This window comes from Gouania willdenowi, chromosome 2 (assembly GCF_900634775.1).
Source record: "Gouania willdenowi chromosome 2, fGouWil2.1, whole genome shotgun sequence".
In the NCBI taxonomy this organism is placed as follows: domain Eukaryota; kingdom Metazoa; phylum Chordata; class Actinopteri; order Blenniiformes; family Gobiesocidae; genus Gouania; species Gouania willdenowi.
This window is the reverse complement of record NC_041045.1, coordinates 1,517,393-1,530,279: the sequence shown is the minus strand read 5'-3', so window position 1 is coordinate 1,530,279 and position 12,887 is coordinate 1,517,393. Positions and strand designations below refer to the sequence as shown.

The 12,887-nt window shown below is 37.9% G+C and overlaps 1 protein-coding gene across 1 annotated transcript; it reads right to left on the bottom strand.

The window, feature by feature from the left end:
- Positions 1-2,089: 2,089 nt before the first annotated feature.
- Positions 2,090-10,496, bottom strand: acp2 (acid phosphatase 2, lysosomal). Its single transcript, XM_028471935.1, has 13 exons — positions 10,295-10,496; positions 8,838-8,933; positions 7,676-7,762; positions 7,537-7,597; positions 6,914-7,005; positions 6,740-6,838; positions 6,046-6,135; positions 5,547-5,630; positions 5,435-5,483; positions 4,515-4,603; positions 3,785-3,891; positions 2,733-2,911; positions 2,090-2,656 (listed from the first exon to the last, which is right to left on the bottom strand). Exons 1-13 carry the CDS (start codon positions 10,433-10,435, stop codon positions 2,511-2,513), a joined length of 1,320 nt encoding a protein of 439 aa, XP_028327736.1. The 5' UTR covers positions 10,436-10,496; the 3' UTR covers positions 2,090-2,510.
- Positions 10,497-12,887: the final 2,391 nt, after the last annotated feature.

Here is a 12,887-nt window from a genome sequence, read left to right as displayed (position 1 = left end):
GTCCTCTGGAACAAACCAAAGTGGGACACGAACAAAGTGGGTTAAAGAAGAACAAGGTCGTTGAAGTGAAGAATAGATGCACCAAAAAACCCTGTTTAAAATAGATCATTGTCACAGTCACATGAAAAGCCTTTGGCAACAACAACACACACACACACACACACACACACAATACACGACTCTTAAAACTCTACATGTAACACTCAAATTAATGAAGCTGCTTTGTTTTTATTTAGTTATAAAAAAAAGAGACAATACATAGTCATATATCAATATTCCACTTCAGATGAACTTTTCATAAATATAAGCATCAAACTTGTACGATAAATATTCAGAGATTCGGAAAATTGTGGTTTTTGACACTTGACGCCCTGTTTTTGCCTCAATGCAATTGTCACATTCATTTAAGTGTGTTAATTATTATTTTTTTAAATATTTTTTTATGCCTTACTATAGCCTTACCTCAATTTTGAGGCGTTTGAAATTTTTTCACCCAAATTTGTGCCTTACACCTTACCTCCGTTTTGCCCTTTTGTTTTGGGCAAAACTTGATGTTTTACCTCAGTTTTGAGGCGTTTGAAATTTTTTCACTCAAATTTATGCCTTACTATAGCCTTACCTCTGTTTTGCCCTATTTTTTGCCTTACTATAGCCTTACCTCTGTTTTGCCCTTTTTTGTCTTACTATAGCCTTACCTTTGTTTTGCCCTTTTTATGCCTTACTATAGCCTTACCTCTGTTTTGCCCTATTTTTTGCCTTACTATAGCCTTACCTTAAATTTTGAGGTGTTTGAAATTTTTTCACCCAAATTTATGCCTTACTATAGCCTTACCTTTGTTTTGCCCTTTTTTTGCCTTACTATAGCCTTACCTCCGTTTTGCCCTTTTTTTTGCCTTACTATAGCCTTATCTGTTTTGCCCTTTTTTTGCATTACTATAGCCTTACCTCTGTTTTGCCCTTTTTTTTGCCTTACTATAGCCTTACCTCTGTTTTGCCCTTTTTTATGCCTTACTATAGCCTTACCTCCGTTTTGCCCTTTTTTTTGCCTTACTATAGCCTTACCTCCGTTTTGCCCTTTTTTTTGCCTTACTATAGCCTTACCTGTTTTGCCCTTTTTTTGCCTTACTATAGCCTTACCTGTTTTGCCCTTTTTTTGCCTTACTATAGCCTTACCTCTGTTTTGCCCTTTTTTTTGCCTTACTATAGCCTTACCTCTGTTTTGCCCTTTTTTATGCCTTACTATAGCCTTACCTCCGTTTTGCCCTTTTTTTGCCTTAGTATAGCCTTACCTTAAATTTTGAGGCATTTAAAAAATTTTCACCCAAATTTATGCTGTACTATAGCCTTACTTCCATTTTGAAGTGATTGAAATGTTTTCACCCAAATTTGTGCCTTATGCCTTACCTCCATTTTGCCCTTTTGTTTTCCTTACTATAGCCTTACCTTTGTTTTGCCCTTTTTAGGCCTTACTATAGCCATACCTTAAATTTTGAGGTGTTTGAAATTTTTTCACCCAAATTTGTGCCTTACTATAGCCTTACGTCCGTTTTGCCCTCTTTTTTTTGGGCAAAAATTTATGTTTTACCTCAGTTTTGAGGTATTTATATTTAAAAACTAGTGTAAATATGAGAACACTTAAACTGGGGTTAAAACGCATTAAAGCATGGGAAATGAGAAAAACACATGAATGAGCATCACCTGAGGCTATAACTGGGAACACTGGTGCTGAAGACCAACACATCCATCACTGTTAACTTCCTGGTTCTTGACACGATGCTGAGGCTCCTCCCCTTCCCTCCACCTGAAGTAGGAAGTGAGGAGTGGGCGTGTCTAAAGAAGTCTGGTGTTCAATTTGGATTTGACTTTAACACATGAAACAGCCTTAAAATGATAGTTGAATTAAAGAGGTGCTGCCCTCCAGCGGCTCATTGTAGTAACTGCAGCTGCATCTGAGACCAGTTTGTCCTGCTGGACTTCATTCTTTTACCAGTTTAGAGCTGATTAAAGGGTTCCTGCTGCACAAAGAACATAAGTACCTTTCAATGGAGCTTTAATGTCTAATTTTTAAATCCAAAATAAAAGCCTCACATCCCATTCAAAAAGCTTTTATTTACAGCTTGGATTCATTCTTTACATCTCACACATGTTTTGTCACATTAAACATGAAGATGTGCCTTAAAAATGCAGCTTCTAGACCACAGGTGTCAAACTCATGGTCTGGGGGTTAATCCGGCCCGTAGTGTTTTATGTACATGAAATCTGTGGCCCACTTGAGATGAGTTTGACACCCCTGTTTAAGACCAAAAACAGAGGCTTCAAATAAAAACTGTTAAAATGTTGTCAAAGTTAATTCTTGTAATTTAGAAATAGTTTAACTTTATTAATTAAAAATGAAAAATACAATCCCCACCAACAGTTGGAATGGTAAAGTCCTAATTCCTGGTTGCCACGGTGATGAGAAAAGTCTAGAGTGCCTCCTCCTCTTCGTCGCTGCTGAGCCACAGCGCTGGTCATGAGTGGGCGGCGGCCTCCACGTTGACCACGTGCTGGTAGCCATGAGAGCTCTGAGGCTCCCTCTTCCAGCAGAAGATGGTGAGGAGGAGGATGATGAGGAAGAGCAGGACGCACGCAGACAGAGCCAGACCGATGATGATTTCTATGGAACAGACAGGAAGTGAATTAAAAACTTGTTTATTCATGTTCCTCTGTGAGCATGCGAAGGCTGAGGTCACCTTTATCTGAGTCTGATGACGTCAGCTCACACTCTCTGTCCCTGTCCTCGGGGATGGACGCTTTGGTGAGGCGTATGAACTCCTCCAGAGGACAGTCCAACTGGGAGCATCCGGGGAGCTGCAGAGGGTAGGGGTCCTTAGAGCTGTCGTTACGGTAGAACATGGACACCCAGGAAGAGCTGAAACATACCATCACAGCTTCATTTAGCATCCACCGCTCCATTACAGAAAAAAACTTATAATCACCATTGTTTTAGTCATTATTTGTCAACCAAAAAGTGATTTATTTTTTGGACAAAACAATTTCAATATATTCTTTAAATATAAATAAAATCCTACAAACACTAAAATCAGATATTTTCACTTTTGCACAAAAACACTTGTTGCGTCTTTGCTCGAGGTTTTCATCATCAAACCCAAAGTGTTCCTTAGAACTGTGATTCTCAACTGGTGGGTCGGGACCCAAAAGTGGGTCACGGACCTGTACTGAGTGGGTCGTGAATAGCTGGTCAAAAATAAGTACATACTTGGAGTCTCTCGTGTTGGACTCGTCTTTTATTTTGAAAGAAACTTTTGCTTTGACAGGCATGCTGTGAAGTGCCTGTTGCACAGGAAAATATATAGATTTATGTTTTTAAAAACGAGAATGTGTGTTTTCAACAGCTATTTTTGAAATACGTGGGTCGCGATTTAATGGCTGTGGAAAAATGTGGGTCTCAGGGTGAGACCAGTTGAGAACCCCTGCCTTAGAAGACAATTTGACTTATGTTGTTTGTTTACAAGCGTATTTGCAGCATTTCTCCTGCCATGTTTCAGACTGCAGGCTAGCATTGGCTTTAGCTTTGAGAGGGGCGGGGCTTAGGAGCTCGCATTCCCGTGCATTAAACAACTCAAAGTTAGCATCAATAATAGATTTTTCTCGTGTGTGCCAAGCTTTGTAGATTGAACTGTGGAAGTCGTACTGAACAGTTTAATAAATATGTTATTGAGAATTGTTGCATGCCTACAGTCGACACACGTCCATAACTTTAGGAACATGAGGTGTTTCTTACCCGTTGTCGTCTCTCCTTAGCTCGATCATCTGACAGGAAGCGTATGGAGGCTGTTTGTTGTTGTAAATGTTCATGCTGGTCTGTAGAGCAGAGAGGGTGGTGTCGTGCTGTAGGAGGAACATTCACACACTTTATTAGAGTATGTACACACTAGCGATGTAACGATTAATCGTAAGGCAGTTAAAAATCGATTAATAGGTATCACGGTTGATATCGATTTTCTGAAAATTAAATCGCAGCACTTTTTTAAACAGCAGAGGGCACTATATATTTATCGTTCTCTTGTCCAAATGCTGAGGCGGTGGGTGGAATCTGCTACTACTTTCTTTCTGGCCGCCTTCTACTCTTAAACATGTTCATAAATGATTCATTACCCCTTTAGCACCGAAAGAATATCTGTAATATTACGTGAATATCTGTAAAAGTCACGTTTTTCTATTAGCTCTGTCTGCTAGCATAGCATCTCTTCTTCACTGCACAAAATAGCTGCATGCCAACTGAGCACTGGGTTACCAGCGCCCTCTGTTGGTCCAAACATATATCTGACGTAAATACAATGCAGACTTTTTTTTTTTTTTTTAAAGTCCAATTGTTAAGGCACAAAATACATTTTCAGTTGCACTTTTAAAAAGAAAAATAACTATTATGCAGTTTTGTATTGTTTACTATAGAACCAGAATTTAAATAATAGTTTATCAAGGGATTCTTTTGACAATGAAAAAGGCCTCACCGCTGACAGCATCACTACTTTGAGTCTCTGTTTAGGGTCTGGTATGGCCATCCTGGACAGATTCTTTACTATGGCTCCCAGCAGCAACCCTGGAAGAAATCAACCAATGAAATGATCAGGATTGAACCATGTGGTCTGGTCTGATGCTGTGGACACACACCCTGACCTCTGACCTCCAAAAGGAAACAAGGAACAATAAACAACCTTCAACACAAAGCATTAAGTCTAAATAACATTGACCTTTGACCTTAACAGACCAGTGCTAAAGGAAAGAAATATCCATGTTTAAAATGTACTTTATAATAATAATAATACAATAAATATCAGTGTAAAGAAAATAAAAAGAAAGGAAAGAAAAGAAAACAAAAAGGATAACTATTAACACGTAACATATTGAATTAACAAGTTCTGATGAACTACAGCAAAGCCCGTGGAACGTCTCTGCGCAGAATAGCACGTTCCACGTTCCCGAGAATTCAGTGAAATGACTCCATGTTCCACCAAGTAAAAAGCAATGATCTGACTCAGAGCGTAACACTACAGTCACTACCACTCTATGGACGGGTGTAGTGAGACAGACTGTAACCAGACTAAATGGTGGTCCGTTATACACTCAACACTCACACACTTGCATACCTGCACACGTGTACACACCTGCACGTGTAAGCGCCTAATATTTTTTTCTAAGTGTTTACATGTCACGTAGACAGTGATTGGCACCTGATCGTTATAGCTTCACTCATTCCACATCTGTGTCTACGTGTTACGATATATTTGTTTGTTAGGTGCACATCCAGGTGTGCAGACGTACTGTTTTGAACTGGTTTCTGTACTAGTTTTGAACTGGTTTCTGTACTAGTTTTGAATTGGTTTCTGTACTAGTTTTGAACTGGTTTCTGTACTAGTTTTGAACTGGTTACCTCCCTGGAGCCGGCTCTTCTCCTGCTGTTTGTAGACCCCAAACATGGCCTGTGGACAGAGGGCGGAGCCTGAGCATGTGATGGAGATGGAGATAAAGATGAAGCTTTTTACCTGAAAGCTGAAGTCTTTCAGCAGACTGAGGTTCTTGATGGTGTCAGGGGTCACCCAGGCTGGGGGGGTCATGTTGTGACGGGACTGAACACACACACTTTAGTTTAGTTTTTAAATGTGTTTTATCAGTTGTTTTTTTTAATTTTCATGTGTTTTTTTTAGATTTTCACGTGTTTCTCAAAAACACGTGAAAAATCTCTCCCCATATTTAAATATATAAATGTACTGTACTGACTGTTTTCACTTCCTCTTCCCATCGCTCCCACAGCTGTGTGTTACTGTGTGTGTGGTACTGTGAAACTTTTACTCTGATGTGAAACTGCTTCTTTAAACTTTCTGTGTGTGTGTGTGTGTGTGTGTGTGTGTGTGTGTGTGTGTGTGTGTGTGTGTGTGTGTGTGTGTGTGTGTGTGTGTGTGTGTGTGTGTGTGTGTGTGTGTGTGTGTGTGTGTGTGTGTGTGTGTGTGTGTGTGTGTGTGTGTGTGTGTGTTGCTCTCTCACCTCACAGAACAGTGTGTCATAGACGACCCACACATTCTCCACGCTGATGTTCTTCAGACCTGTTTTGTTGTTGATGAAGTGGAGGAAGTCCTGAAACCAGACGAGCAGATGATTTATTCTATCTATAGAAACATGTGAATAATTGTAGAGTAAATATTGAAACTAGGCCTCGGCGATACATCCATTTATTAGATTAATTTGAGTTTTTATTAATTTATGTGTTGGGAGTTGATTTATTAATTATTTGTATACAACGTGCTATGCTACCTTTTTGTTTACATTAGTATTTTAAAATAAAGAAGTTTGGCCTCTCTGAGGAGGTTCTTTATTTACTATATATATATATTTTATTTTTTTTAAACAAAGTGCAATATACTTTATATTTATTAGAGAACTATAAAGACCCTGGAAGTTGTGGTATTTTTTGAAAAATGTCATTATTTTATGTATCTCTTCAGGTTAAATATTGAGCAGCTATTAATGTGAATGTTAACTATTTAGTCTCTTATTTTATAACAAGGAAACAGCTGGCACTTTAATTCCAGGAAATAAATAGGGGTTCATTTTACTATGTTTGATCGTCTCTGTCATTTGTACAATGAGAAAAATTGTAAAATCTAGCTTTATTTTATTTTTAGAACATATCGCCACGATTCGCCCAGCCCGAATTGAAAGGTTGTGTGTGTGTGTGTACCTTGTACTCTGTGATGATCTTGATGAACTCCTCTGTGTGTGTGGTTTCATTCATCAGCTGTTTGTAACGAGGACAGTCATGCATAGGGAAGCTCAGTAGCTGGAAAACAAAAGAGAAGCTCAGACACTGGAGATATGAGGAAGGACGTGAGACGTGACACTGGGAATGTTTTACCTTTTCCTCACTCAGTGGAACGGTGTGAACAGGGATGGGCTGCCACTTTAACCCAGGCCTGAACACCTGGCCGCCCTGTGGGGGGTACAGACCTGTAGGGTAAGAGCAGCACAGGAGGAAAGCTTTAGACCAGGGGTTCTCAGCCTTGGGGTCGCGAGTCGTCTGATGTCTGGAATATTTTTTTTTTAACAATTTAAGCCCATTTCTGCTTATTTTTACCCTCTTTTCTGCAACTACACCAAATGTGCCATATTGTAAACTATTTTCATCACTTTTTCTTGCTCCTTTTAATGCATTTTTACTACATTACTCCCATTTCTGACACTTCTCCGTCAAATTTCAGTGCCTTTTCTGCACATTTTTCCCACTTTTAAGACATTTTCAGCACTTATAAACCCTTTCCACTTTTCGTGTTTAATGTTGCATATGTTGACCCACATTTCATGATATTTCTATTTGCCAATTTAACCACATTCACAAATTTAATGCCCATATTTTGCTAGTTTAAAGCAATTTTTCCCAATTTCTTTAATTACATTATCCACAATTTCCAACTTTTAACCAATTTCTGTGATTTTTAAAATCCCATTTCACCACCTTTTCCACCATTTTTGGTCTCACACCTGCCAGGTTGGCCTCGGCGCTCATCAGCGTGCGGTCGTAATCTGTGCTGCGCACCATGATCTGATAGCAAAGGTGAGACACGTGAGTGAGGTGCAATCAATAATCAATAATATTGTGTCCCTGGAGGCCGACGCCCACCTCGTGCCTGTCGTACGACTCATTCAGAAATGCTCGGTATCGACTCCTCAGGTACTGACCCAGTTCAAAGTGCTGCCTCATGCCCTCCTGCAAACAACAGAGGACGGATTCACACCATCAACACACGTGCAAAGGAGGCGCCTCCTCACTCAAAACCAGAAATTAACACGGCGTAACCACAGCGGGGAGGCTCAGGTTGCCGTGGCAACAAAAACACTTCAACAGAACTCCACATCCCACAATGCAATGCAGTTTGTACCAAACTCTTGTGTTTACAGTGGAAATAAAAACAAACTTTCGACTCGATTCCAACCTTTTACATCTTTTTAAAAATGAAACAATTTTTGATTTATTGATCTGAGGCCTTCACTTTGTTTTTATTATCAGATAAAGACAAAATTATATTGTTTTGAGATGTAATCTGACCTTGTCCTTCTTTGTTTCTCACACACTGTTTGAAAGCAGCATGAATGACGCCCGTTGTTTAAACAACAGCTTTAGATTACGACTGTTTACTGAGTGTGAACTAAATACGATTAAAACCAGTTAGGGTAGTTCATTCACCTTTTCCATAATAAAGGTGCAAGCGATTGGGGAACTTCTTGTTATCAGAAATGAAATGGCTTAAAAGTGATTTTTAAAAAAAAGTGGTGAAATGGCCTTTTTTTCAAATTACAGAAATTGGTTAAAAGTTGCAAATTGAGGGTGATGGAATTAAAACTCATGGAAACATTTGTGAAAATGACTTTAAACTCACAGAAAATGGGCATTAAAAATCATGAATGGGGTAAATTGGTAAAAAATATTCATGAAATATGGTGAAAAGAGTCTTAAAATGACAATAATGGGTCAAATATTTGACATTAAGTGGGAAAATGTTTTTCAAAGTTGGAAAAATGTGCAGAAAAATGCATGCATATGATGAGAAATAGGAGTAAAGCAGCAAAAATGCATTGAAAGGAGCAGAAATATGGCAAGAAAACATTATGAAAATAGGTTAAAATGTGGTGAGTTTGGTGTCGTTGCAGAAAAAGGGTAAAAATGAGCAAAAATGGGCTCAAATTTTTTATCATTTAAAGCTATTTAAAGTTGTTTTTTTCCTCTTTTGGATCAAAGACAAGCTTTTAAATGTTGCCTCAGACGTTAACAGAGCTGCTGGTACCTGTGAGAGCTGTCCAAAGCCCTGTGGCCAGCTGCTCTCCTGGTACGAGTCGGTGGGATAGGCTTGGACGGGAGATCTGTCACCGTGGCGGAACAACTGTACACAGGAAGAGAAAACGTGAGTACTGATCCTCATTTGACTGGGAAAACACCTTTATTTGAATAGAACCTAAGACGTGTCACACAAGTTAACACACAATGATGTTCAGTGATGGCGTTGGCTTTAAAATGTGTTAGCTCAGAGGTATTATTATATCAGCGTGAGGAAGATTGTGTTCCTTGTAGTGTGATTTTAATATGAGCCCAAGTCATAAAGTATGTAAAGTTTCAACCAGGGAGAGATGGTTTCACTTCTCACTTCCTCGTCACATTCCTTCTTGATGAATGCAGCAAGTTTGGTTGCTCATAGTCCTGTTTGTGAACGCTTCACCTCGTGGTCGAAGGTGAGGGGTTTTTCTCCACAAAATGCTCACACAGGTGTTAAAGTGACACACAATGACATCAAGGGACAAGTGACCTCAGACAGTGAACACAAGCTAAAAAAACAACAGCATAATAACAGGAAATCTAAATAATAAAGAAAGAAACAATTAAGCGTAACACAAAAACAGATTGATTTTCTTCTTTATTCTTGTTTGTGGTTCAGCCATGTTAGTTCATGTTAGTTCAGGGGCCAAATACGGAGCAAATACAGATTTTATGCTGGAAAACAAGTAATGTCATTATTGTGCCCTAGTTGCCACTTCTACGTGTATAGAAAATACAAAATATGTCAGAAACTGACAATATCCAAGCAATAAGTGACAGATATCAGTCCCGACAGGATCTACACTTTACATTTACTAGCTTTTGTGACTAATTACTATTTAATTAGGGGAAATATTGTGTAAAAATTTGAGGAAAATTGAAGGATTTTGTAAGAATTTTGAGGATTTTTTTTTTTTCTCCAAACAGTTTAACATTAAAAAATGACTGCAAATCATGCAAAATAAGCACCAAGAAAACTGAGCACCTACAAATACTAATGAGTTTGATTTACACAATGATTCATTTGTACTTTCTCCTGAATTGGATGCTCCAAATGGCCGGATTTGGCCCCCGGGCCATGAGTTTGACAGATGTGCTCTAGAATAAAGACTAATATAAATCTAACACAAGCAAAGGCCAAAGTGTATCACATATTAAACAGATGTAACGATTGTGTCACTAATAAGTCATAAGACTGTTGGAGTGAGGACACAAAAACTGAATTTAAAAGACAAAACAACTTTGTAAACCCGTTATCATAAAACTGAATGAACAATAGAATGTTGGAAAATTGTTAGAAAGGTTGATTAAGTCGAGAAAGTTCACAAGTATCGAAGTAAAATAAGAAAAAAACGCAAAATCACACGAATTTCAAACGCAGTTCGGCAAGCCGCGGCTCATGGATAAACAAAGGTTGTCTGTGGAGCTCACCACCGTGACGAAGACCAACTCTTTCCCCGCCTGAGTGCACCAGGAGGCCGCGGCCAGTAGGAGAAGGACGGCGGCAGACTGCATGCCAGCGCCTGGACCTCGAACCTGGTTTTGAGGACCTCTCGCCCACAACTCTAACATGAAGCGCTCGGCTTTAGCGTCTGCCCAGACTGACGGTTGATCCAGCGGAAACACCGGAACAACAACCACGCAAACCGGAAACGGTTTCAACAAAATAAAACAAACGTAAATAAAACTTTATTGTTTTTTAATTATTATGTACCTGTTTTACTTATGAAGACGAATGTATTGATTTGATTTTCTCTACATCGGCAACTATCGATGTAAGAGGACGTTATCACGCAATGTTTCGTCCAATCCTTCAAAATAAATAATTCTAAATAAATAATAAAAAATAATTCTTGAATTGCCCCTTGGGGATAAAAACAGTTTTGCTTTATTAACACAAACACATTCATATATTTGCAAAGCAGTTTGAACTTTTTTTTTTTTTTTTAACGGGGAATAAATGTCAAATAAATGTCACTTTTTTGTAACAATAAAAAACAAAAGATGAATAATCATATCCAATTTATTTTTGGTAGTCTTTTTTTTTTTAACCTGAAATATGAGACTAATTAATGTTAATAATTTTGCAGATTTTAAAAATGTACTCCATGAATATAGCAAACGACTCAGTGGAAAAACACACAAAACAAAAGCAAAAATACATTAAAAAAAATACAAATACAAAGAACCAAACATTGCAGAAAAATGCAGTATAAGACAAGAAAATAAAATCCAAAAACACACAAAACGACAACAAAAATACACACAATTACTGAAAAAATATATACATTCTACAGGAAAAATACACAAAAAGACTGCAGAAATGCACAAAATGCAATCAGCAAAACAACAAACGACAAAAAATAAATAAAATAAAAATAAAAAAATACACAAAATACGAGAAAAACGCAAAAAAATTACTAACAAACGAGCAAAACCACAACAGAAATACACACAAATTACACCAGAGAACGGAACACACAAAAATGACTACAAAATGAACAAAACGACAACAATATACACAAAATTACTCCATATAACACAAGACAACAACAAAAAACGCAAAAATGACAACATAGATACACAATAAGACTACAAAAAACGTACATTTTAGAGGAAAAATACAGAAGAGAACAACAAAAATGTGCAAAATGCAATCATAACAAGCAAAAAACAACAAACATACACAGAATGACAAAAAAACACACACACACACACGCTCTCACATACAAACACATTCATATGTTTGTGTCATTTTGTAAAACAGTTTGAACTTCAATTATTTCATTAATAATAGTAGGTTTTTAAACTGAGTGAAAGTCAGTTATTTTTGTGTAACAAAAGACAAAATATCCATCCATAGTGCTGACCAGCAGAGGGCGCTCTGTCCTTAAACATTTCTATAGTATCAGGTGTTAAACGTGTTCTTAGACTTTTTCCCCTCATTTATCTTTTTTCACATACTTGTGTTTTAATGTTGGGCTAAAATCTATAATATTAGTGACGTTTGTGTTTGCGCTTCTAAAGCGTTTTAAGCATCAATAAAAAATAAAAAAAATATTTTTAGTGCTTTACACTTTTATTTTTTATGTTGTCATTTTTAAATGCTGGTGGTTTATTGCTAGAGCAGACATAGGAAACTGGGGGTCCATGGGCCCACATGCGGCCCTCGAACTAAATTTGTACGGCTCCTAAAGAAACTGCGCAAAATAACGTCAAAAATACACAAAATGACTTTTATAAAACACAAATTAAGAATAAACACTTTTTTTCAAAGTGTTTTAGCCCAAAAAAGGAAGTGCACACACATCCGTGGAACTCATGGTATTTGTTGTTGCAGTCAAGTGTCATCAGTAATCTGATTGTGTGACTAAATCCTGTGACTGAGGTGTTTTTGTGTCAGATTAAAGGTGAAAAACACATAGTCATCTCAAGCCTTATTATTCAAAACAAAAACAGGCAAATGGACAAAATATCTGCACGAGATTAACAATATATATAGTCGAGAACAATGGTGATTATAGGGTGGAGGGGGGGATTAGCCTTAATCTGCAGTGGGGGGGGATATATGCTCATTAAGACACGAGCCTCATCCACACAAAGCCCAACACCTCCAGCTGTAATCTCCTCCACCACCAGATCAACAATCCAAGTGTGTGTTTTGATGATGATGATGATGATGATGATGGTCGTGGTGGTGGGCCCTAATTACCAGGATGTTGTGATGAACAGATGCCAGGTTACTAATCACTGCTCTGTTGTTTCCTCTCCTCAGTCAGATGATGGCAGCATATTCCTCTGACGCATGTGTTTTCCTCTCACTGCCATCAAACCAGTGTTACTCATTCACAGAGGAAGATTTTCCCTAGGATTTTGCATCAAAACAGTAACATGGAAAAATAATAGAAAAGGTGGTGAAGTGGGATTTTAAAAAACACAGAAAAATTGATTAAAAGTAGCAAATTGTGGGTAATGAAATTTTAAAAATTAGGGTAAATTAGTTTTAACTAGTAAAATATGGGCA

Excerpts from the sequence above, each read along its gene's own strand:
- acp2 (XM_028471935.1), bottom strand. The coding sequence starts at position 10,435 with ATGTTAGAGTTGTGGGCGAGAGGTCCTCAAAACCAGGTTCGAGGTCCA. Across the intron at positions 7,598-7,675 it reads AGTCGTACGACAGGCACGAG|ATCATGGTGCGCAGCACAGA; the intron begins GTGGGCGTCGGC and ends CTTTGCTATCAG. Across the intron at positions 5,484-5,546 it reads TGAAAGACTTCAGCTTTCAG|GCCATGTTTGGGGTCTACAA; the intron begins GTAAAAAGCTTC and ends CTCTGTCCACAG.